General features: G+C 39.7%; 1 protein-coding gene across 3 annotated transcripts in view; it reads right to left on the bottom strand.

The window, feature by feature from the left end:
• Window positions 1-16,177, bottom strand: part of Il6st (interleukin 6 signal transducer) — a 44,711-nt gene extending 28,534 nt beyond the window's left edge. For 2 of the 3 annotated variants that reach the window (XM_027401476.2, XM_035440569.1), the window contains exons 1-4: window positions 16,004-16,176; window positions 7,868-7,953; window positions 6,155-6,233; window positions 439-744 (exon numbers count right to left, since the gene is read on the bottom strand). In XM_027401476.2, the coding sequence (XP_027257277.1) occupies window positions 439-744; window positions 6,155-6,218 (370 nt within the window). In that variant the 5' untranslated portion in view covers window positions 6,219-6,233; window positions 7,868-7,953; window positions 16,004-16,176. Of the gene's footprint in view, window positions 1-438; window positions 745-6,154; window positions 6,234-7,867; window positions 7,954-16,003 lie in introns of all 3 variants that reach the window. The other variant, XM_027401477.2, reaches the window with a different exon arrangement.
• Window positions 16,178-23,517: the final 7,340 nt, after the last annotated feature.

Below are 23,517 nucleotides of genomic sequence, written 5' to 3'. Positions count from 1 at the left end.
ACGTCATTTCTCCTTCCTTCTCCTCCCTCTAAGCCCTCCCATATACCCCATCCTTGCTCTCTTCAAACACACAGCCTCTTTTTTTCAGTGTTTCTCCATTTTCTTCATTCATGGACCTGTTAACCTGAGCCTTTCTCAGTAATGAGGAGACAGAAGGCTGATATCAACAGAAGCTCTGCAAATCAATAATACTCTGACCAAAGCATTTCTCAAAGAATCTGACAAATGTTTGTCTTTTAGCAAAGAGATGGCAGCCATGTTACTCTTTTGCATTTGTGGGTAATGGTGAAAACATACGTAGTACTTCTAAATATTTTTATAACAAAAGTATATCCAAAAGCTACAGAACCAAGCAACTGTCCTTGGGAAGGCTAACAGAAACTATTAAAAATGTAGTTTTAGAGTCTGACAAAGTTACAAAGAAGACACAGATCTTACAGCCTGAAAGTACGGTGGTTCCATACACGTTCTGCTCGATCTGCCCAAATGACAGGACATTGCAGGTGAGTTGCACCGTCTGGAGGACCATGTCTGTGAAGGTGACACTAGACGTGGTTCTGTTGATGACAGTGACCTGCTCCTTGGGAACAGCAACATGGTTTGTCTTCCACACGATGTAACTTGCATTCACATAGTACTGCTGAAGACACTTTTCCTTTAGCACACAAATGGCAGTGAAGTTAGAGCCACGCTGTACAACCGGAAATTCGGGGTAGATATAACCGCATGGTTCCACAAGTTGACCTGAAAAAGAACAATGGACTGTGCTAAGTGTCCTGAGCTTGCCTAGCACATGTAATGTTTTGGTTCAATGCCTGGCACTGTGACAGAAACAAGGCAATAGAACAAAGACTGAATATTTCCAGTACAAAATGGTGTCTGGATAGCAGCACTCAGTATAGACTCCACAAATTCATTATAAAAATGATCTGAAGAAAAACAAAATATAAGACTGAAAAATTGTGGTCTGAATGTAATGCCTAAATTTGTAAAGAAATACACAAACTATAATGTCAAAGTACAAAAATTACTGATCCCATGGTTCAATATTCTGATTTTCCTTAGAAAACAGACTACTTTTCTAGCACACTCCCTGACTCAGACAGCTTAAACTAAACTCCAGAAAACAGGTGAGCTGTCTTCCCCTCCAGTCCTGAATGGCGGTGGAGGCAAGGCTACAGAAAGAGAGATGTACATACTGTCTATATATAGAATTCAGAATGCAGCAAGACAGCAGCCCAAACCAGAAAGACTAGAAAATATGGGCAAATGTATTATGTTTTAACAAAGTACAGAGGATATGATTTTCTGAGAAAACAACTGGACTAGTTTTAGCAATAAATGAGTTTTATCTATCAATACATGGAATAAAATTTTCTATTTAAAATAGGAGGAAAAGAAAAGAACCAGATAGGATCAAAAAATAAAACCCAATTATATAGTTGAACTGTCACAAGTGAGATCATGTGGTATTTGTCTTTCAGTGTCTGGCTTATTTCACTTAACATGTTTTCAGTTCTATTTATGTTGTCCCAAATGAAAGATTTCACCATTTTTTAAGATGGAATAGTATTCCATTATGAACACACACACACACACACACACTCATTTCCATTATCCACTTATGTATTTCTTGGCTATTGTAAGTAGTGCTGCAATAAAAACAGGAATGCAGGTCTTATTTTGACATGCCGATTTAATTTCTTTTCTAATATTTACCAAATAGTGAGGATGCATTTGACAGGATTCAGACTTGCCTAGGAGATAAACTTCTAGGCATGTCCATGAGGGAGGTTTTTAGATTGGGTTAACTGAGGAGGAAGACACACTCTAAATGCATGGGCTGGGATCTTGGAGTGAATAAAAGGATAAGGCAAGCTATGCACTAACAATCATCTGTTTCATGTGACCCTGCTGTCATGCCTTCCCCCAGCCCGATGGGACTATCCACTCAAGTCCGACCTTCCTCAAGTTGCTTGTCAAGTATTTTGTCATAGCAATGAGAAAAGTTAACTGTTTCAATCTGCTAGTGGAACTGCCTTTTCTTTAAGAGCCTCTGTATTAGTTTTGAAAATAGCTGTACAATAAAATCCCATCAAAATCATGTTTGGTTTCCTTTTCTCTACATTGCTGCCAGCATATACTTTAGGTTTTTGTGCTAACAGTCTCTCTAGCAGGTCATTCCTTACTACGACTTCCCTGATGATCAGTGCTGAGCATGTTTCCATGAAATTACTAGCTGTTTGCATGTCTTCTCTTAAGAAATGTCCACCTAGGTCCACTACACCTTTAAAAATCATTTAATTTTTCTACTAATTCTGTCTGAATTCCTTGCATGATCACTATTAGTCCCTTATCAAGTGTATGCTTTGGAATATTCCCCTATATGATGAGTGTCTTTTTACTTGGTAGATTTTCCTTGCTACACAGAAGTTTAAGTGTGATACACTCTAATTTGTCTACTCTTGTTTTATTCCTATGCTTCGGGATTCCTAGTGAGAAACTCCTCACCTGTTCCAGTATCTTAAAGCATTTCCCCTACATTTTCTTCTAGTGACTTCATTTTAGGTCTTGTATTAAAGTCTTTAATCCAGTTGGTTGTGGGGTGCACAACTTCAATTCTAGCACTTGGGAGGCAAAGGCCGGCAGATCTTTGCAAATTCAAGGTCAACCTAGTGTACATAGTGAGTTCCAGGGTGGCCAGAGTTATAGAAGGAGACCATGTCTCAAAAGAAAACAAAATAAGCCTCTAATCTGTTTTGAGTTGATTTTTCAAACTGTTGACAAATAGAAAAAAAACTGGATATCCAATTATCCCACATATTGATCTGAAGAGACTGTACTTTAATATCTTAGCACCCTTATAAAATTTTGGTAGCTATATATACATAATGAATTTACTTCTATGATCTCTAGTCTTTTCTACTGCTCTGTTTTTATGCCCACACAATGCGATTTTAATTACTGTAGATTTCTAAAATATTTTGAAGTCAGGTAGTATAATGTCTCCATTTTTTATTTTTCTCAAGAGTATTTTGGTTATTTGGGTGTTTTGTGGTTCCATATGAATTTTAGGAATATTTTTTCTAATTCTGTAGACTGCTTTGAAAAGTACAGAAATTTTAACAATATTCATTCTTTTAATTAATGCACATGGATTATCTTTTCATGTTTTGTGTCCTTTTCAAAAATTATTTCACTGAGTGTGGTGATATAATATTTATGATTTATTAAAGCTTGCCTGAAGACAAGAGAAGCAAAGCAGCCAAGCCAGTAGATCTTACCTCTACCCAGCTGAAATGGCAATCCTGACTCCACGAATCCTCAGAGGCAAATAGTTCTCAGTTCCTGTCTCCTCCTGCCTTTTATTTCTTTTTCTGCCCAGTCATATCACTCCTGTCTCCACCTCCCTAGTGCTAAGATTAAAGGCATGTAATCTCAGGTGCTGAGATCACCTTTGTGTGAGCTGTTTCTTTTAGGACTGGATCAATTTCATGTAGTCAGTGTGGCCTTGAACTAACAGAGATCCATCTGCCTCTTAATCCTGATTAGGATTAAAGTTGTGTATCATCACTGCCTGACCTCTATAGCCTGAGGCTGACTATGTTTTCTAAATCCTCAGGCTTTAATAAATCATTAATAATATATCGCCACAATTAGGTTTAATAATTTATATTTTAGAGATACTTTGACTAAATTTACTTGTATTTATTTTTGGAGCTATTGTAAATAAGATTGCTTTTTCAGATATTTTTCCATTAGCATATGGAAATGCTATTGATCAATGTATATTAACGTTTTTACCCAGCAACTTTTCTTAATTCATTGATTAGTTCTGTTTTTAAACTATTTCTTTTTTCTTTTTTTCTTTTTCTTTCTTTTTTAATTTATTATGTATACAGTGTTTTGTTTGCATGTGTCCCTGCAGGCCAGAGGAAGGGACCAGATCTCATTACGGATGGTTGTGAGCCATCATGTGGTTGCTGGGAATTGAACTCAGGACCTCTGGAAGAGCAGTCAGTGCTCATAACCTCTGAGCCATCTCTCCAGTCCCCTAGTTCTGTTTTTTAGTAGATTCTTTGGGGTTTCCCCTATATAAGACCATGTCATCTACATGAGACAATCTGACATCTTCTTTTCCAACCAGGATGTCTTTTATATTTTTTTCTTTTGCCTGATTAATTGCTCTAGCTAAGTCTTTGTCTTAGTTATGTAATCTATTGCTTCAATGACATGCCATGACCAAAATGCAAATTGGGGGAGGAAAAGGTTTATTTGGATTACACTTCACCATTGCTGTTCATCACTGAAGGAAGTCAGGAAAGGAATGTAACAGGGCAGGATGCTGGAGGCAGGAACTGATGCAGAGGCCATGGAGGGATGCTGCTTACTGGCTTGCTTCCCATGGCTTGCTCAGTCTACCTTCTTATAGAACCCAGACCAAAAGCCCAGGGATGGCACCACCCACCATGGACTGGGCCCTCCCCCATTAGTTACTAAGTGAGAAAATGCCTTACAGCTAGATCTCATGGACACATTTCCTGAATTGAGGCTCCTTCCTCTCTGATGACTCTAGCTTTTGTCAAGTTGACACACAAAACCAGGCAGTACTGTCTTCAAATATCATATTTAGTAGGAGTGGTTAGAAATAAAGGTAGTGAAAATAGCCTCTATCTTAGAGAAAAAGGTTTCAGTTTCTATCCATTCAGCATGTTAGGGGTGTGTGTGTGTGTAAAATTTTATTATGCTGAAATGTTCCTCCTATACCTAATTTATTACTGTAAGTTATGAAATGTTTTACATTAAAATTTATCAAATGCATCTAAGGCGATTATACAGTCCTTCCATATGTCAATCTCATTTACTCATTTGTATATGGTAGTCTTGTACCTCTGCAATGAATGTATTTAATCAGAGTAAATAATGTGATGTTGAATCCTGTTCCTAGTTTTTTACCAAGATTTTCTGCATCTATGTTCATCAGGATATTGGCATATAGCTATCTAGATATGTGTGTTGTCTGGTTTTGGTATAAGACAATGTTGGCTTGGTGTTTTCAAGTAATGATACAGGGTCTTGCTATATGGCCTTGAACTTGAAATCCTCCTGCCTCAGTTTTCTGAATACTAAGATTACAGATACATATTAGCGTGCTTAGCTCAAGCTTACTACTTCTGCTTATTTCTCTACCTCCCTCCACTTATTCAGGCCAGATGCCTTGGAGTAGCCTTCCACATCTCTCTGTAGTTTCAGCGTCTATGAGCTTAAGGATGCTTTTCTGCCAATGCTTGCCAGTGGTTTTCTGTCACTGGAAACTGTTCAAAGTGGAGCCAAACTCCTCCATGTGAAGAGAACTGACCTAAAGCAGTGCTTTTCAAATTGTCTGGGACAGAGGTCAGGTGTCTTCTTCCAACCTGCATAGATTTGTGTTATTGTTTGCTGACCCCACTGACAATATGCTTGGTTGTCATAGTTTGTCAAACTGTTTCTAGGGGCTAGAGAGATGGCTCAGTGACTAAGAACACTTACTGATCTTGTAGAGGACTGGAGTTTGATTCCCAGCACCCACAAAGCTACTCACAATCTGTAATTCCAGTCCCCAGGGATTTGACATGCTCATTTGGCCTTCCCAGGCACCAGGAATTTATGTGGTGCATGAAACGACATACATGCAGGCAAAATACCCATACAGGTAAACTGTTTAAAAGTTTTCTGCATATATATTCTTAATTCTTCATTCATCTCACTTTAGACTACCAGATGGTCATAAGGTTAGTATTAATGGTACAGCTTCCAACACCCCTTCGTCTTGGTATGCAACCAAACTGCTTGATGACTTTTGAATAATTAAGGAGAAAAAAGTGCTAAGAATTAACAGATTTTTCTCCTATTCCTTTATTTAAAAACATTTTTGTACATCACCAACCTTAATATTACTGAAATATAGCTAATTTGCATTCAGTATTTATGAAACTCAAATAAATGATATAAAACAAATTATCAGGTATATTTGTACTAATGATATTTCTCCCAATAATGACCCTAGAAAATATATATAAGCACAATTATATAACTATTAAACATGAGCCTAATTATATAGTATATAAGATATATAAGCCGAATTTGTGTAGTTGGGACATTTCATGAACCTTACCTATAGATTCAGTGATGAGGAAAATAAACAAAGCTTGCGTTAGCCAAATTCTCAGTGTTGACATCTTGAATGGATGTTCCTATAAAAGACATAATGTGAAATTTTAAAAACTGTTCTTTACACACAAGCTCAAACAGAGGCTTGTTTCTACTGTGCAGCTATTTTTTTGAAAGGAGATAAAATACCCATGTGAATGCAGAAAGGGAATTTTTTTTCTCTGTTCACTAAAGTTATGGCTGCACAAAACTGCTAGATGACATCAATAGTTAAGGACCAATCCCACTTTTTTATGATGTGAAATCAGAACAACATATGTCCACACAAAAACATACTTAAATGTTTAATGAGAAAAATCTCAAACTGGAAACAACCCAAATATCTATCAATTGGTGAATGGATAAAGAAAATCAGCTCAGGGCATATTTTCAAAACAGAATAGCAATAAATGGGAACAAACTAATGATATATCAAGCACAAGGAAAAATCCCCCACAGAAGTGTGTGGAATGAAAGGTTCCAGTCACAACAGGTTGCAGAGTCAAGTAAGTGAGCCATAGCAATTAGCAAGAAGAATGTACAAATATGTACAGCATGGTTAACACTCACATGCAATACAGAACTAGAGCAGGGTAGGTTTGTGACTGGGCAGTACCATGAGGAAATGGAAAAGCCTTTCACTGTAATGACTTGAAGTATTACTTCCTAATTTTTAAAACTGTCACTGAGATGTGAGGAAGGAGTGTCTATATTAAAGTGCCTGACATCAAAGTACAAATGTGTTCTGTGTTGTATCCTGTACAACTAACTTCGCTTGTGGTTTAGTTTAACATGGACAGTATTCTGCTAAATTTTTCTTTTGATTCTGCTGACAGCAAACATTCAAATTAAAGGTGTATTAAATGTTCCTCTTACTCCACAGCTCTTGCAGAATATGCACATATTGCAAAAATGCTGCATACAATGACTTCCTTGAATTTGTAAAAGCTTTCTAGGAAGCTTTTACAAAACGAAAAAGACATGACTACTAACTGTATGTGCTAGAAAGGTTTATTTCAGAATGGAGTGGCTCTTCTGTATTGGTAATTCCTAGATTCTGGCCAGCCAACACTAGTGTGCTGAAGGGTATGTCACAAGTGACTTCTTCGAATAATGCTCGTCACACAGATTATGAATGGTTTGCTTGAGAACTCAGGATGCAGTAACTGCGTTACTATTTGTTTTTTCATTTCTCGGCTTTTCTCAAGTGGGAAAAAGGCAATGTAATTGTGACTGATTAATATTTAATAACTATGCTACTTTATTTTTATTGCCTACACTGAGATTTTTATATTATTTCCATTTTAAAAAATCTAACCTAGGGACAAAATGAAGAATGAATAAGGACTGCATTCACTGAGAAAGATATCAGTATAAACTGTTACTATGGCAAGGTAAATGTTATAACTGCAGAACCTTGTATGAAGCCCAGCTGTCCGAAATAAAGTAAATTGTGTTCACTGGTGAGCTAGGTAGGGATCGGGATGATCTTTACAGAACATGTTACTCTGAATCCATCTGCTATAACTACATAAAATTGAGCTAAATAACTTTCCAGTCATCCACCCTTTACTCCTTTCCAGCTCATGCTAACAGAAACTGGACTGTTTTTTTTTTTTTTTTTTTCACACAGAAGGAACACAGAAGAAAAACAAAAATTCAGACACAAATCACTTACTCAACTCACAAAATTAGCAAACGCAAAGGCATGAATCTGAAGCAAGTCCACTGCCTCCAAATGTCATGTTTCTTCTGTCGGTCTCCCTGTGAAGATAGAGAGCCTTGTTCAGAATGATGACTTGGTAAGTGTTGTACACTTGCTTCTTTACTAGAATCTTTGAGAACTTCATATACACACACATTATATTTTGTTCAGATTCAGCCCTACTCCTTCTCTAGCTCCTGGATCCACCTGTACATGTGTTCTTTAAACCCTTCACTGGTATGTTTTTGGGTTTGCACCAAGCAGCACATGTTACGGAACTTCAGAATAAAATAATCCCACAAATACTTGGGTGAGGGTATTTAATAATCCAGTGGTTATTAATATGTCTTTATTTCCCCTTTGAGACAAGGTTTTGCTATGTTGTCCTGGTTGGCCATTAACTACTGAGTTAAAGTAATCTTCCTGCCTCAAGTCTTTGGAAACATTAGGGCCTAGAGTTATGTTTAATAGTGATTCTCAACCTGAGGGTCGCCAACTCCTTGGGGGTCAAATGACTCTTTCACAAGGAGTTACCTATGACCATCACAAAACATAGATATTTATGTTATGGTTCCTAATAGTTAGCAAAATTACAGTTATGAAATAGCAATAAAAATATTTTTATGGTTGGGAGTCACTACAACATGAAGTACTGTTTAGAGCAGTTTGAGAACCGCTGATTTAATATATAGTTGCAACTATTAAAGTCACCAACACCTAATTCAACCCTCTTGATGTCTATGTAATATAACAAGGGCATCTTGTTGTCCTTAGCAGAAGGTTGATACCTTTTGTTCTCGACTGGCACTTAATTAAAACTGCTGACTCCTCAACTGTCCAACTATGCTCAGTACTATATTAAATTGAGAAGCAGTAGTTATTGTTTTAAATAACTTAAAACTTAGGCAAAGAATTGAGTCCTGTATTGCCATGTTCTTTGATATGATACAAAAACAAGGAATTAAATTTGTAACAGTTTTAAAATTTCAAATGAAAAAAAAGGGGGGGTACAGTGCAGGTATGTAAAGTCTCTATAATTTCACCAAGAAAAATAGCAAGTGAAAATGTTGCTGGACAGTCTTGCAAAATTCTACACCTAAACTTCATATTGTGTAAGTAAATATATATTTCTTACTTTAGAAGTCAGGTTCACACATGTGATGAGAGTTGTAACTCTATAAGCACTACATAGGTTTAGTTTTTGCAGCCTTTGCACTCCCTCCTTCTCACTGAGGTCTTTCTTGGCTTCTCTGAACTGCTTCTACAACCCTGCTCTCCTGGTTTCTGTTTTCTCCTTCATAACATTTGAGACATCTGTAACAGACTGGCAAATATTTTATGTAAAGAGCCAGATAAATGTTTAGACTTTCTTTACAAAAAGACTGCAAGCCAGATTTGGTCTGCAGGCCATTGTTTTTGTCAAGCCCAATTCTAAAATGCCACATAAATTTCTTATTTTGCTCACTGTTTGTTCAAGGTTGAACTATGTCCCCTACAAAAGATGCACTCAAATCCTAACTCCTAGAACCTCAAAATAGGATCCTCTTTGGAAACAGGACCACTGCTGATGTAATTAGCAAAGAAGCCCTAGTGGACTTGGGTAAGACATTAGAACAATATGACTTTTATAAGAGAGACACAAATGCCATATGACAGAAGGCAGAGACTGGAGTGACACAGCTATAAGCTAAAAAAACAAAAACAAACAAACAAACAAAAAACCCAAAATGTCAACACATGGCTACTACTGTAGGCTAGGGAGAGCCACAGATTCTTTCCAGTCTCAGAAGGACTTCTGGCTTCTGGAGAAAATAACAGTTCTGTAATTTCATTTATTTGTTTGGTTGTGTTTTTTTTTTTTTTCAGACAGACTTTCTCTGTGTAGCCCTGGCTGTGCTGGAACTCAGAGATCTACCTGCCTCTGCCTCCCGAGTGCTAGGACTAAAGTTATGCACCACCACTGCCCGGCATTTTAAATCACCTGATTTATGATGCTGTTACATTAGTTCTAAGAAATGAACACAGTGTGTATATTACCCAAACAGACTGTAAGCAAAGGAGGCAATTTTGTGTTCTTGACATATCTCTAGAATTCAAAACCATGCTTTGCATATGATATGATTATTAGATAAACAATATTCAAATGTGTACATGACATATGACACTGCAACTTTTTTTTTTCTTCCCCAAGACAGGGTTTCTCTGTTTAGCCCTGGCTGTCTGGCAACTCACTCTATAGACCAGGCTGGCCTCTAACTCAAAGAGATCCAGAGATCCAGAGATCCAGAGTGCTGGAATTAAAGGCATGCGCCACCACTAGCTGGGCTATAATACTGCAATTTAACTAGTGGCTTGGGCCATGTAGGCGTTATGTTTAGCTATAGAGCTTCCTGGACAGTATAACCACTTCAATTATTATGCTAATTTTTAATTAGATTTGTTTCATTAGTATTAGTTTTGACAGTTTTGAACATATATTCTGGGTATAAGACCTTTGTTAGAAATTTGATTTCTACATAATTGTTCTGCAGTATGTGGCCTATAGTTTTATTTAAAACTTTTTAAGAGCTCGTCTGCCTCTTAGCGATAGGTGGACTCCAGATCTGTCCGGTGGAGGACGGCAGACAGCATGGACCTCGCCAGCCTTTCCCCCCAAGTCTCTGAATAAAGTGTTTTGACGCCCCCCAAAAAACTTTTTAAGACCTTTTTTAGTCTATGCATGTATTATATTCTCATAATACTTAATAAAACAAACAAACAACAAAAAAAAAACTAAGAGGTGGGCTATAATTTACCTCCCATCTATTTGCTTATTCTTACGCAATGTTTTCACTGTTGTGGTTTTGAAATATGTAGCTGCTACAAGTCAAAAATAAAATGTTAAACTAGTAAGACTCCTAGACTTCTAATGTAGTGTTTGAATAAATGATTATTTAAAAAAATAGCACTCCTGCACATCGGTAATAACCAACCAACATAATAGAAAAAATACTACTCATAATAGCACCAAAGCAACATTAGAATAGGAGAAATCTAGTCAGAACTACATAAGAATTTCACAATATAAAAATGGAGCACGACTTTAACCCAAATAGCAAAGTAGTTTATTATAGAAATTTACACATCAATTAAAACTTCACATTAAAAATTAGAGACTAAGGGCCAATTTTCAAACAACAAAAAGAAGATTTGATGTAATACCATTCAGACACACTATAAAGATTAAAATATGCATGGACACGGAAGAATAGACAAGTCAACAGCATGAAATAAAAGAAACTCAAGTGTATGTAACTGCTTTTAGGACTTAGATATAGCTCAGGGGTACACAGCATACCTTCATGTGTATGACTCTGTTTTGCCCCCCTGGCATCACAAAACAAAACAAAAACCCCAGATAAATAATAAAGAATTTACAAGCCAGGTATGCACACACCTGTAAATCTCAGCTGGGGGGGGGGGCGCTAAGCAAGGAAAACCAATTGACCTAAGACTTGGTGACTAGCCTGGGCAATATAGGGAGAGCATACAAAACAAAATATCAAAAAAATACATATATATGGCATCTCATATATTATTAAGAGATATACTTTGCAACAACTGGTCCTATGAAGAAAAACAGAAAAAGATATTTTTATTACACAAACATATTCCTGAGTTAATAAAGAAATAAGTGCAAAAGTCAGATTATATGCATACTGAGAAATGAAACACTTATGACCTTTGAAAACAAAAATCTTTTATAAATTATCTTGCCTATTTTAGTCAAATGAGAGTTTCATGAGTACTCTGATAAAGATCCGTGTTCTCACCATCACTTAAGACATAAAACATTGCAAATACAATTGATGCCAAACAGTTCTTGACTACAGGAAGCTCAAAGCTAACGAGGAAAATATGTGCAAAGTGCTTCAGGAACAGAACATCCTATTTAGGGATCAGGAACACTCAGCTATAAAGTAAAATCAGAGTTTCAAGAATGAGAAGACAGTGTGTGTATGGTTGAAGACCACCAATGGGAAGACCAACCAACCAACTATCTGAAATACAGCTCTTATGAGCTCCACTTGTACTAGGGGGTGTAGTTGCAGGGGATGTATGTAGAGAGGACATCCAAATAAGAAAGGACGGTGCAGAAGACAGCACCATGTAATCCACTATTTATAAGTAATAATTCTTCCTTAAAGCAAAGGACAGAATGACTACTAAAGAGAATCTGAAATTTTGGAGGCAGGATGACATTCAGCTTTTAACAGGGCAACTCATCGTGCTCTGGATATGAGTACAGGCAGCTTTAATGCAACAATCTAATATCTCACCATACATTAACAGCTCTCTGATTTTGGATAGGAGAAACTCACAAAATCACTCTAAAATATACCAGCTAGCCACAGAATGAAAAAGTCCTGGTAGCCCTGTGACACCACAAGTCTATTTATCCCAGTTTTTAAAATTCCTCATGGCTAGCTTCTGGTTTCAGATGCAACCATCTGGTGCAGTTGGTTCTTTCCATTATCCACTTTTTTGGTATTTTCTGCTAGTTTTTGCTTTTATCTCCTGGCCATGAATATACCCAAAAATAAAGTACTTTGAAGACATGTAACCTCAACTATTATCTTACCTTCAAACCAAATTTCAAGAATTTTGGCTTGAATCTTCAATTCTAGTTATGTATCATCTTAGATATTCTGTATCTGATGAAAATCAATTTAATAAATCTCCCCTCAAAAGTACCTACAAATGCACATGTCTATGTACACATACAACATAATGTACCAACACTTAGCAGGGTTTTTTTTTTTTTCTTTTTTTAAATCACAGAAGCTTATCTCCCCACACCCCTATAACCAACTCATCATTTTCAGTTGTCTAGGTCAGTAATGCCTGTTATTCTCTGATCTACTCTTATAATGTGACTTCTCAGTTACACATCTTACTCAGACTTCTTTATGAATACCTCACTTGCCTCTCTTTATCGATAACTGGACCTGGACCTGACCAAAGCACTTACAATGGTCCCAGCCACTCCTCTACCACAACTTCCTCCTACTCTGATCACAGCACTTGCAATATTCCATCTATTGGAGAACCTACAAACTGGTTTCATCTACCTGCACTATCAATTGACCCCCAGCTTCAGTTGTATTTTAAAATAACAGTAATAGAGGAGGCTGGGGTACAGTCCAATGTGGAAAGGTCCTGGTTCAACCCCCAGCCCTCTACATATATAAAACCCTTTCCTTAGATGTCTTTCTCTCAAACTATCATGTTATAATCCTGGAATGAATTGCAAGCAATCTGGCTTTTTACTCCAATTATGCTGAAATTATTCTTTTAATTTTCCAACTGCAAAGCAAATATTTAAGCCTCAGCAAATTGGTCTCAACTTTCATCATTTCCATGTCAGCCACACCTAGATGGTAAGCTCAAGTTAGAACAAACTTCTAGACTTCCTCTAAAACACCTTCTTGAATCTGTGCTTGGACATGCACTAAAGTTTGATTCTACAATGCCAGTGCCCTGCTGACTCTGCCCTGTTCCATTGTTTATAACACAAATGAACATCTCTTCTGTGGAATCTCCCCCACATTCACAAACTTCTGTGCCCCCACTGCACTTACAGAGTTCCCTAAAAGGATTCAAAATGTAGCATAGTAATTACACAACTTTATATGCTAAGAACCTTGAAGTGTTTAGTGAAGAGCTAAAAGAATGGTTAGTTTATGAATGTGTGTACATATGTAAGCGGTACTGATGGAGAATACATGCATGTATGCAGTGCTGAGGATTGGACCCAGGGCTGGCACATGCTAAGCAAACACTACTGGCTACATTTCCAGCCTAATAATGAGTTTTAAAAGACCTGGTATAACCATTTTACTCTGTCACTCGTGTAGACAATATGAAAAAGTAACATGTATTTCAGTTACCAGTTCAGCCTGAACTCAGGATATCCAAGTATAAATATAGAATCTGACGATAATGTCTGTGTTTGGGGGCTTGCCTTTATGTAGAAGAGGCTAATAAAACCTACTTCAATAAGGCTATGTTCAAATAGAGACTGACATACAATACTGCATAAGTTACTGGTTATTAAATTGGATATACTGTAGTAACAGCACATGGCAGTCCTTTACGAAGTTCTAGTCTCCATTCTGCCCTTCGTTCTATATTAGGAGAAGGATCTCTCTAATTTCCCCTTTATCCAAACCTTATCCAGGTCTCAAGGCTGACCTCTAGGAAACACACTATTTCAATTCCAATCCTTAAAGACCCACAGCACTTTCTACATCACTTGAAACTGCTCTGTATCCGGTAACTTTTCATACACCAGTTTGTCAACACAATTTGGCAAACTTTCAAGCACCTAGATGCTATCTCAGGCATTTTTATTAATTCCACAGCAGGCTGAGCGCTTAGTAAAATAATCTCAACAGAAACTTCTTCACCTGTGATCAAACCACTTTTGCAATCAAAGACATGGAGAAAGCTGTGAGAACTTCCATGTTTCAGCAAATATATCAGGGCCAGGTGATCTGTAGCAAAAATGAAGTCTGAAACCACATCTAGGGAAAACCCCTTCCTGCTACTGCAGTGCTGTGGGCAACACTCAAACTTCCCAGATCAAATTATACTAATGAATTTTCTATAAGATATCTGCCAATAGGGTAGTTTGTGAGCACAGGATTTGGAGTCGTATATTTTTTGAGTCTGTTTCCATTTCTAAGGAGGAGATACTGTAACACCTACTTCATAGGAATATAATAAACAGCATTCATTGTAATATTTAACTGAAATGTCACATTCTCTTAAATATTTTTAAATGAAAACACAAAGTCATAAATAAAATAGAACAAAATGTCCAGCTATAGAAGAATGCTGATTAAATTAGCAGGTAGCAGTATTTATAATATTCCAAATCACCGATGTCAACAACACAGATGAGAAGAATGAAAAAAAAATTCTACTCTAAAGTTTATCCTCCTATGACATTTCCCACTTACATTTTTTTTTCCTTTCACTTGTCAGTAAAAGCAAACGGGCACAATTATTCCCCAAAAGAAATCTCTGGAAAACACAACTTAATCTAGTCAGATTAGTCCTACAAATATAGCATTCCAGTTTAGAGTTCAAAAATATGAACATAAACTTAGGAAGTTAAGACGATGGCGATCATCCCTTCTGATACTGAGTCAGTAACTTCAAATTAAGAGTTGTTCCAACTGGAAGCTGGCAGTCACACATGGTCTAAAAGGGTTTGTTTACAGCACTGACAAGACCAAACAGCTTAATCTTTCGGAGGATTCACCCTGACATTCCGGGATCAACTGACTACTTTGAAGCAGTACAGCTGCTGAGACGTTCAATAACTACACAAATTAAGCCCAAATGAGTTTCCTTTTAATGGAAAAATAACAAAAACAACAGAAAGCAGTGGGCCAAGTCTTTGATATTTTTGTTTGGAGTTATGAATTAAAACGTCGTTCACTCAGGAAAGAAGAAAGCCCCCTGCTACTTGGGGGTGGGGTGAGCATTACACTTAGGAGAGAAGACGAAAATTTATAAAGACAGATTGGCTTGCTCTCGGGATGCAAAGGCACGCGGGATTTATTAGGAAGGGTGCCTAGAATGAACCAAAGGGAATGTTAATACTTGTAACGCCAAAACGTTACTTCTGGGTGAAAAGTTCGCTCGGATTAAGAGAAATCAAGAGCAGGGAGTAGAGTCAAGTCTGGGGCGGGAGGCATTTCGGGGAACACCGAAGGCTACACTTTTTGGAGCCATGTCCATAGTTGGTTCGGGGGACAAGCCACGGGAACTGGGAGAACGCGGGACGCGGTCACCCAGGGCGCGCGATCCCGAGGGAACTTCGGGGTGGGGGATCCGGAACTGTGGGTCAGGAACGCGGCTGAAGAAGACGAGTGACAGCGCCAGAGAGGTGGGAGCCGAGAGTGGGGACGGAAGGAATGCGGGGATTCCCAAGCCGGCCTGACGGGCTCCGGGCGTGCGTGCGCGCGCTCCAGCCCGGCCCCTCAGGGCCCCGGGTGCCAGGTGGCGGCCGCGCCAGGCAGCCCGCACCCTCCCGCGCCAGGGCCCTGCGGTCCTCACCTCAGGCCACGAGCCTCGCCGCTGCTGTGCGTCCCTCAGCCTCACAGACCCGGGACCACTCCGCCGACCCCTCAGCAGAACCGCAGCCCGGCTAACTCGAAACTCTGGCCTCCCGACGGCACACGCCGCCCTCCGCCCGCCGCCGCAGCTGCTGCCTCCGCCGCCGCCGCCGACCAAGGCTCTCCTGGCCCCGCCCCTTACGACCCCGCCCCCTAATGACGGAGCCCTGGATCTGATTGGCTCTGATCAGTCCCGGAGCGCGTGGCCATTGGTTCGGGGTCGCAGAAGACGAAGGGGCGGGACTGCGTGCCTCTGTGATTCCCGTAACGCGGCTCCTGGCATCCCGGATTCCGGTGGCTGAGCCCCGTCTCCTCTCTCAGTTGAGATCGAAGGCTTCCCCGCTGTTCCTCCGCGGGTGGCCAGGGCGGAAGGTTCCATTTTCCCCAGGGAAATGAGGTCGCGGACCGCAGCCCGTCTGTCGCTCGCGATCTTTCGCTCAGCCTCGGCTGCCTCCCTGGGCGGCCTTCCCCAGGGCCCGCGAGCCTCCGGAGACCGCGGGAGGCCCTTGGGACTCTGGAGGCGAGGGAGCTCCCTGGGGACAGGGCAGGGCTTAGTGGCCGTGACTGCACACGCCAGTGGTGACTGATTCAATTCTAGGCTTAAGTAAACGAACCTTGCTAGTGTGCCATTTTTTTTTGTTGTCAGTAAATGAGTTTGGGTGTGATTGATTGATCAGTGAGTCCCAGAAATGGTGACCTGCCAAGAAACTCGTGTTTTTGTGGTTTGCATCTCCTGATCTGTGATTAGAAATACCGCGGAAAAACTAATTTCATTGTAATTCACCACCCTCCTAGCCTGGAAAATGAACCTAAAGACGTACGTGTGTGTGTGTATGTGTGTGTGTAAACCCCCACCACCACATACTCACACACAAAGCAAGATGAGAAGCTTAAAAGATAAGGGATATCAGTCTCTGAAGAAACACTCAATTTGTGTTGCTCAGTCTGCCCTGGAGTGTGGTTGATATAATCAGTGTAACTCCAGTGAAGAAAACTGATTCTCTTTCCCAACACCTATCTTTTCTTTTTGTTTTTGTTTTATTCTAAAGGAGAGAACAGAGAGTTGGATAGATGGACGGGTGTGTGGGAAGAGTTGGGGACAGCAAATAATGTGGTAAAAATATACTGTATAAAATTCTCAAAATGTTTTTTAAAAGATTAAAAGTGAAGAAATGATCCAAAAAGAGAGGGGCCATGGGCAAGGGAGTTTTGGAAAAATGGTAGGCTACGATAATGATTTAAGGAGCAAATCATACCCATAAATAGTAATTTTAAAGTCCTTTGTTATGTTGAAGATTCAGCTGGAATAAAATGGATCAAAGTGCAATATCTTTCTCCCTGCCCCCCTCTCCTTCTCTCCCTCTACTGTATATCTCTATACCCCCAACTCTAAATTATGACCCCTTAGCTGTTGGTGAGATACTTTGAAGAGACACTGTAAAGGGTCCCAGACACACTTGAGGTTAATTCTTCAACTAAAGATGTGTTCAGCTCTTATGGCTGCTGCCTGCTAACCCTTCAGAGTGTGACAAGATAGGGGTGGAAAGGGTGTGGCTAACATGGCTTTGGGGCAATGCATAGCAGTTCAGTGGTGCTTCTGCTTCCAGACCATCTAAGTGCAGATCCTAGCACTGATAGTTTCCATTGTTATGACCCTAGAAAAGTCTTGAGTTTCTTTGTCTGCAACATGAGGATAAAACACAGAAATGGTTTGACACCTGGTAGGTGTTCAGGAAATATCAGCTATCCTTTATTGTCTCTTATGCCATTGCTTCTCATACCTTTCTGCATTGCAGCATTTATTTAAAAGTCTGTTTCTCTGGGGCGATCATGGGTGGAAGGAGGTCAGTATCTTATAACACATTCATTCACCTGCCTTGACCCACTGATGGAGCATACAAAAGTCTATGCAGCCCCTCACACTTATATACCTTATCACTCAGGCCTTGATACTCTTCAAAGTATTTCACCAACAGCTAAGGGGTCATAATTTAGAGTTGGGGGTATAGAGATATACAGTAGAGGGAGAGAAAGAGAGGGGGGCAGGGAGAAAGATATTGCATTTTGATCCATTTTATTCCAGCTGAATCTTCAACATAACAAAGGACTTTAAAATTTTGTGAGGGTAATTAAATCCTGAGCAAAGGGGCCAGAGAGATGGTTCAGCAGTTAAAACACTTGATGCTCTTGCAGAGGATCCAGGTTCAATTCCCGGCACCCATATCAGGTGGCTCACAGACACTGTAAGTTCAGTTCCAGGGGGATTTAATACCCTCTTCTGACCTCCAAGGACACCTGCATATACTTGGTGCACATAAACTCAAAGGACACATACATTACAAGAAAATAAAACAACCTTGATAAACAATCCTAAACAGAAAAGATTAATCAATGTTGGACAAAGAACTCCAGAATTGCAAGATACTAGGAAACACCCACTCTGGTGGAGGTTGCTTGATGTTCCAGACCCCTCTGTAGAACGCTGATCCTGAAATGACCACTTTCTGGTTAAAAATTTGTCATTAGACAGCCCTGTCAAACCTTCCAACGTGCACTCTTTTTTCAGTTGTAACATCTGGTTTGTGGAAGGGTGAATGGGAAAAAGACTGGGTAGAGGAGTGTCAAATGACCCACCCTCCAACTGTGTTTGGGATAGGTGAACAAAGCTAATGACATATGCTATAGGATGGATGAAGGTGACAAATGTTGAAGACAAACTTAACCTGCTTCTGTTTACCTAAGTCTGGACCTGACTAGGATATAAGTATAGTTCCTTGTCTATGCCCCATAATGTTTCTGAAACTCTGTGTCAGTCCTGCAGCCAGTCACACACCCTGTTACCTAATGATTTCAGTATCCTTGTTGATGATTCAGTGACTGCTCTGAGCTCACAAATTGTCATCCTTTTCCAGTGATCATTGCCTTCATTTTATATGCAAGCAGCTCATGGGTAAAGCCACACCTTCATCCTAGTCATTTAATGAAATTAATCCATCTCCCAAACTTGGGGCTGTGTTTCATTCTCAGTATACTTAGCCATCTACATCTATACCTCCCTTTTGTGCTCCCTCCCATAGAATCTGCAATTTGTCTTTAGTGTGTCCTCCAGGCTTTGTTCTCAGAGCTTATGAGTTATTTCCTACCTGTTCTTATCTTCCTAAGCAATGAGAAACTTTTTAATCAGCCATTTTAGCCATACTTTCACTTGTATCTTCAGTTCTCTTGCTCTTCATCATATTTGCCTTGTCAACCTAGTTGCAAACAATTTCCCCTTTCCTTAGACTGTACCCAAGGCTTATCTTAGTATAGAAATACATCTCATTAGTCTTGGGAAAGAGCAGGTCTATCACTTGTGAACATTTTTTACTTACTTTTTCAATTTAGGATTCAACTACTGTAGACATGCATGTGAGTGAGGCCCATCTTGGAAATTTTAGATCAACTCAGCCATGAGATGAATAAGTGACCCCAACCAATGACACTAAGGCAGAATTGTCTAGATGAACCCTGTCCAAATCTCCAGGCCAGAAATTATAGTACATGTTAAAATGTAACAGTAAATCACTGTTCTGTTAAGAGCAGTAAATAAAATAAGAACCCTCATACTAGTCATGCAAAATAATGAAAATCTGGCCATCTTACTCCCCTGCAGCTATGAGCAGCTCTTATTACCTAAGCCTCTCCCCCTAGCCTTATCTCCTAATGTGACCTCCATCTGTAGGTGCTCTAAGGGCTCATATTACCTATTTGTTAATGGTTCCTGGGCCAAGATCCAATATACTGTTTCCTGCTTCCATGCCAAGAAGAAGATAGCTTATGTTGTTCTCATGGCCTGTTGTGGCCTAACTTGCTTGCCAGTTTTCAATATTCATCTAAGGACTTGTTTTCATCCCAGAAGTTGCCTCTAGGCCATGAGAAACTCACAGCAAAAAAATTCAAATAATTTCAAATGAATGACCTTTCAGCTTAGAAAAGGAATTGAGGAGGTTGGAGACTTCTGGCCACAGGGAAAAAAGGGGAGTTGGAGTAAAAGAGAGACTGTGATTTGGGTGTGATATTGATTGAGTGTGGCTCCCCCAAGATTTGGTCATCAGTGTGGTGATGTTGAGAGGAGATGGTACCTTTAAAAGTTGGTGTCTAGTGGAAGGTAGTCATGTTTCAGAGGCAATACCTCAGAGTGAATTACTGTTGATCTCATTAGAGAAGGTTGTTGTGGAGCTAGCCCCTCGTGCATGGCCTCATTGACACATGGCATTTCTTCCTACTGCCATGCCATCTTGTGATGCAGCCAGGATACCTTTACCAGAAGCCAGACAGATGCAGTCACTCCATCTTGGACTTTCAGCCTTCAAGAATGAGCTTCTCTTTATAAAACAAAACAAAACAAAACAAACAAAAACAAAACAACCAACATCTGGTATTGCGTTATAGCAACACAAATAAATACACCTTATTACATGGCAAACTAGGAAATTTATGAATCGTGTGTGTGTGTGTGTGTGTGTGTGTGTGTGTGTGTGTGTGTGTGTGTGTTTGGATGCATGTGGGTGTGTCTGTGTGCATATGGAAGCCAGAGGCCAGAAGTCTACAGTGGATATGTTTCCCTATTGCTTCTCACCTTGATTTTGAGACAGGGACTCTCACTGGACCTGAAGTTACTGCTTTGGTTAGACTGGCTAGCTAGCAAGCAGTCAGGATCTACCTCTCCATCTCCCTAGTGCTGGAGTTAGAGACAGGTGCTGGTGCACTTGGCTTTCATGTGGATTATGGGGACCCAAACTCAGGTCTTCACACTTGGATAGCAAGAACTTTGTCCACTGAGCCATCTCTCAGTACCTGAAGCAAGTTCTTGAAAAATGAACTCAACAATTGAGAACTCAGAGGGAGGTAGTTCCAAGAAGAGGGATCAGCAAGACAACACAATAAGACCATGAAAAGACAAAAGTATCAGGTGATGAGAGCAGGGCAGTCTAGGGGGTGAGAAAATAAAAAGGGCACAAGAAGGAGACGGCATGCCTGACTCTCTACATGTAAAAACACTGTTAGAAAGAAAAAAAAAACCTAAAAAAATGTGCTGACATGGTAATACCCCAGCCATAAGATGTATGTATCATTTATATCACAAATTATATAAATGCACACAACAAAAAACACACACATGCACACACACAATCATGATAAAATTTAAAAAGGAAATCAGAATGGTGATAATGATGTTCACGTCTGTGCTTTGTATCAGGATAGTTAGCTCTTCCAACAATGAAACAGCCAGCATTTCACTGTTGGTATAATACAGAGACAAAGTAAGTGACTGTCAGAGTAGGAAGGCAGTGTCTACAGACTCTGGAATTTGACTCTTGTACTCTTAAACACTGTGGAAATAGTATGCACTAACTACAGAGTAGACAGTACTTTCACAATTTAGAGTTCGTCGTCGTAAAGATCTATGTATCAGTGAGAATTCCTTAACATTTCTGAGAAGTCCACAGGCCTCAGATAAGTTTTGATCCACATTGCTGAAGAGGACCAGTCAGAACTCTCTTTATCTGTCCATTCAGCCTTGACAATATGGCTGGAGCCTCGGTTTCTACTCCGTGGTTGCCTGAGTCATTTTCGGGTTTTCACACCGTGGTAACTAAATGACTACAGCAGTTTCAAGCCTCCCGCTGCCACACCATTCCAGCAGAAGTGTGAACTCTTGTCTTTCCTCGAAGCTCAAGAAAACTCCCAGCGTCTCATTAGATTACGTGTCCATACACAATGGACATAGGATGATTGCCTTCAGTTCATTGGATCCCCTTTCTGTAACTCATCCCCACCCCACTTCTAGGAGTGAAAGGGGGGTGTTTCCCAAAAGCAAGTACAGGCTTCTTGGAGGAAATATACACTGGCAAGAAGAGGCAGCAGTCAACTCCACTGTGCTCTTCTGACTTCAGGGTATTGCCATGTTGATGCATTTGTTAGTTTTTGTTTTTTTTTTTCCTAACTGTTTTTACATGGATTTACTTTGTTTCTTTTGTTGCCCCTATGGCCTAAATAATTCCCTATCTTGTTTGTAAACTCATTTTACTGACTGCACTCATGACATTTTTATTAGCTCAGTGAAATTTCCCTGTAGAGCCTGCACATATATCAGCAGTAGCCCAGCTGACAGCTATGTTACCTTCAGATTATCCTGAGTTAAGGTCCTGGAAGAAACAGCTGCCCTATTGTTCCCCTATTAGTCTTTACCTCTGCCACAGTCAAGCTTTGGGAGTCCCTTCTCTGTGTGGCTTCTGAGGCTTGGCTGGGGAGGGGAGAAGATGGAGAGAAGGTTGATTTGAATATCAGGTCCACATTGTGGTCCCTTTGCCTGTCACCACCATTTCCTAATAACAAAAACGCTAGACACCAATTCACACTTCCTCATAGCTTAAGACACTTTCCATCTTATGTGAAAACACCTCAAAGTGGGAGAAATCATTGCTAGGGTTCTGGAGATCCTAGGTGGAAGGAGCTAGCATCAAATGACCCTGAAAACCATCAGCATTCCCTGGCACTGATCTCTTAAGAAACACAGGAACACCTCTGTGAAATGTGGTTTTCATTTGGGTTGCACTTTTTGTGGCTAAGAAGGCCAATTTCTTTAGGCTTTTCCCAGAATGTTTCAGATCCTAAATTTGTGAGCCCAAACTTATGTGTTTATATTCTTAAGCAAAATAGTCAAGTTGAGCTTGGGAATTAATAGTTGACAGTGTGCCAACCAAAATATTTATCTTCTTTGATACAACTAGTGAGTTCCAGTATTTTTCACGAGCCTTTCTTATATAAGGAAACTTCATTACAACTGCCTGGAGGAAATTATATGATAGCCTTTGTAAAAACAATGTTCTAGAAAGGGGGGATGGGACAATTTTGATATTGGGAGAATGATGGGCTGCATTTTGTGACTTTGGCAGGCTTGATGCTGTGTGTGTTGCCAAAGTAACCATATTGTAAGCAAAGGGGGAGGTTCTGGTAAGGGTTGAGAGGCAGCTGGCTCTGTTTGCTACTCTGCTGGGCCTTGGTAGCAGCAATCCTTGAAGAGAGAAAGCCAGGCACCGTCTCTTGCATCTTACCAAAGTACAACAGATCTTGCATCATACAGAAGTAGTAATCTTTGCTATTTCTGATGATGAATCTAGGAGGAATGTCTAGATGTGGAGATAGAAGACTAGGATGCTTTGTCATGGAGACACGGAAGCTTGGTTTCCTTCTCTGTGAAATGGGAATGCAGTCTCTTCCACCAAACAATTGCAAAATTGAAAGAATGTCATCTATGTAAAAATTATTTTTCCATAACTTTCAGGTATATTATTGTCATTGTTTTTACCTTAATGCTTGCTTGTGAAGACTTACAATTTGGCTGGTAGACTATGATAGTTTAAGTTGGAATTTGTGGTTTATGATCTCAAAGTAACAATGAAAACACAAGTG

Source organism: Cricetulus griseus, chromosome 2, assembly GCF_003668045.3.
Source record: "Cricetulus griseus strain 17A/GY chromosome 2, alternate assembly CriGri-PICRH-1.0, whole genome shotgun sequence".
Classification (NCBI taxonomy): Eukaryota; Metazoa; Chordata; class Mammalia; order Rodentia; family Cricetidae; genus Cricetulus; species Cricetulus griseus.
Note: the sequence above shows the minus strand (reverse complement) of the source record. Positions and strands in the feature narration are given on the sequence as shown.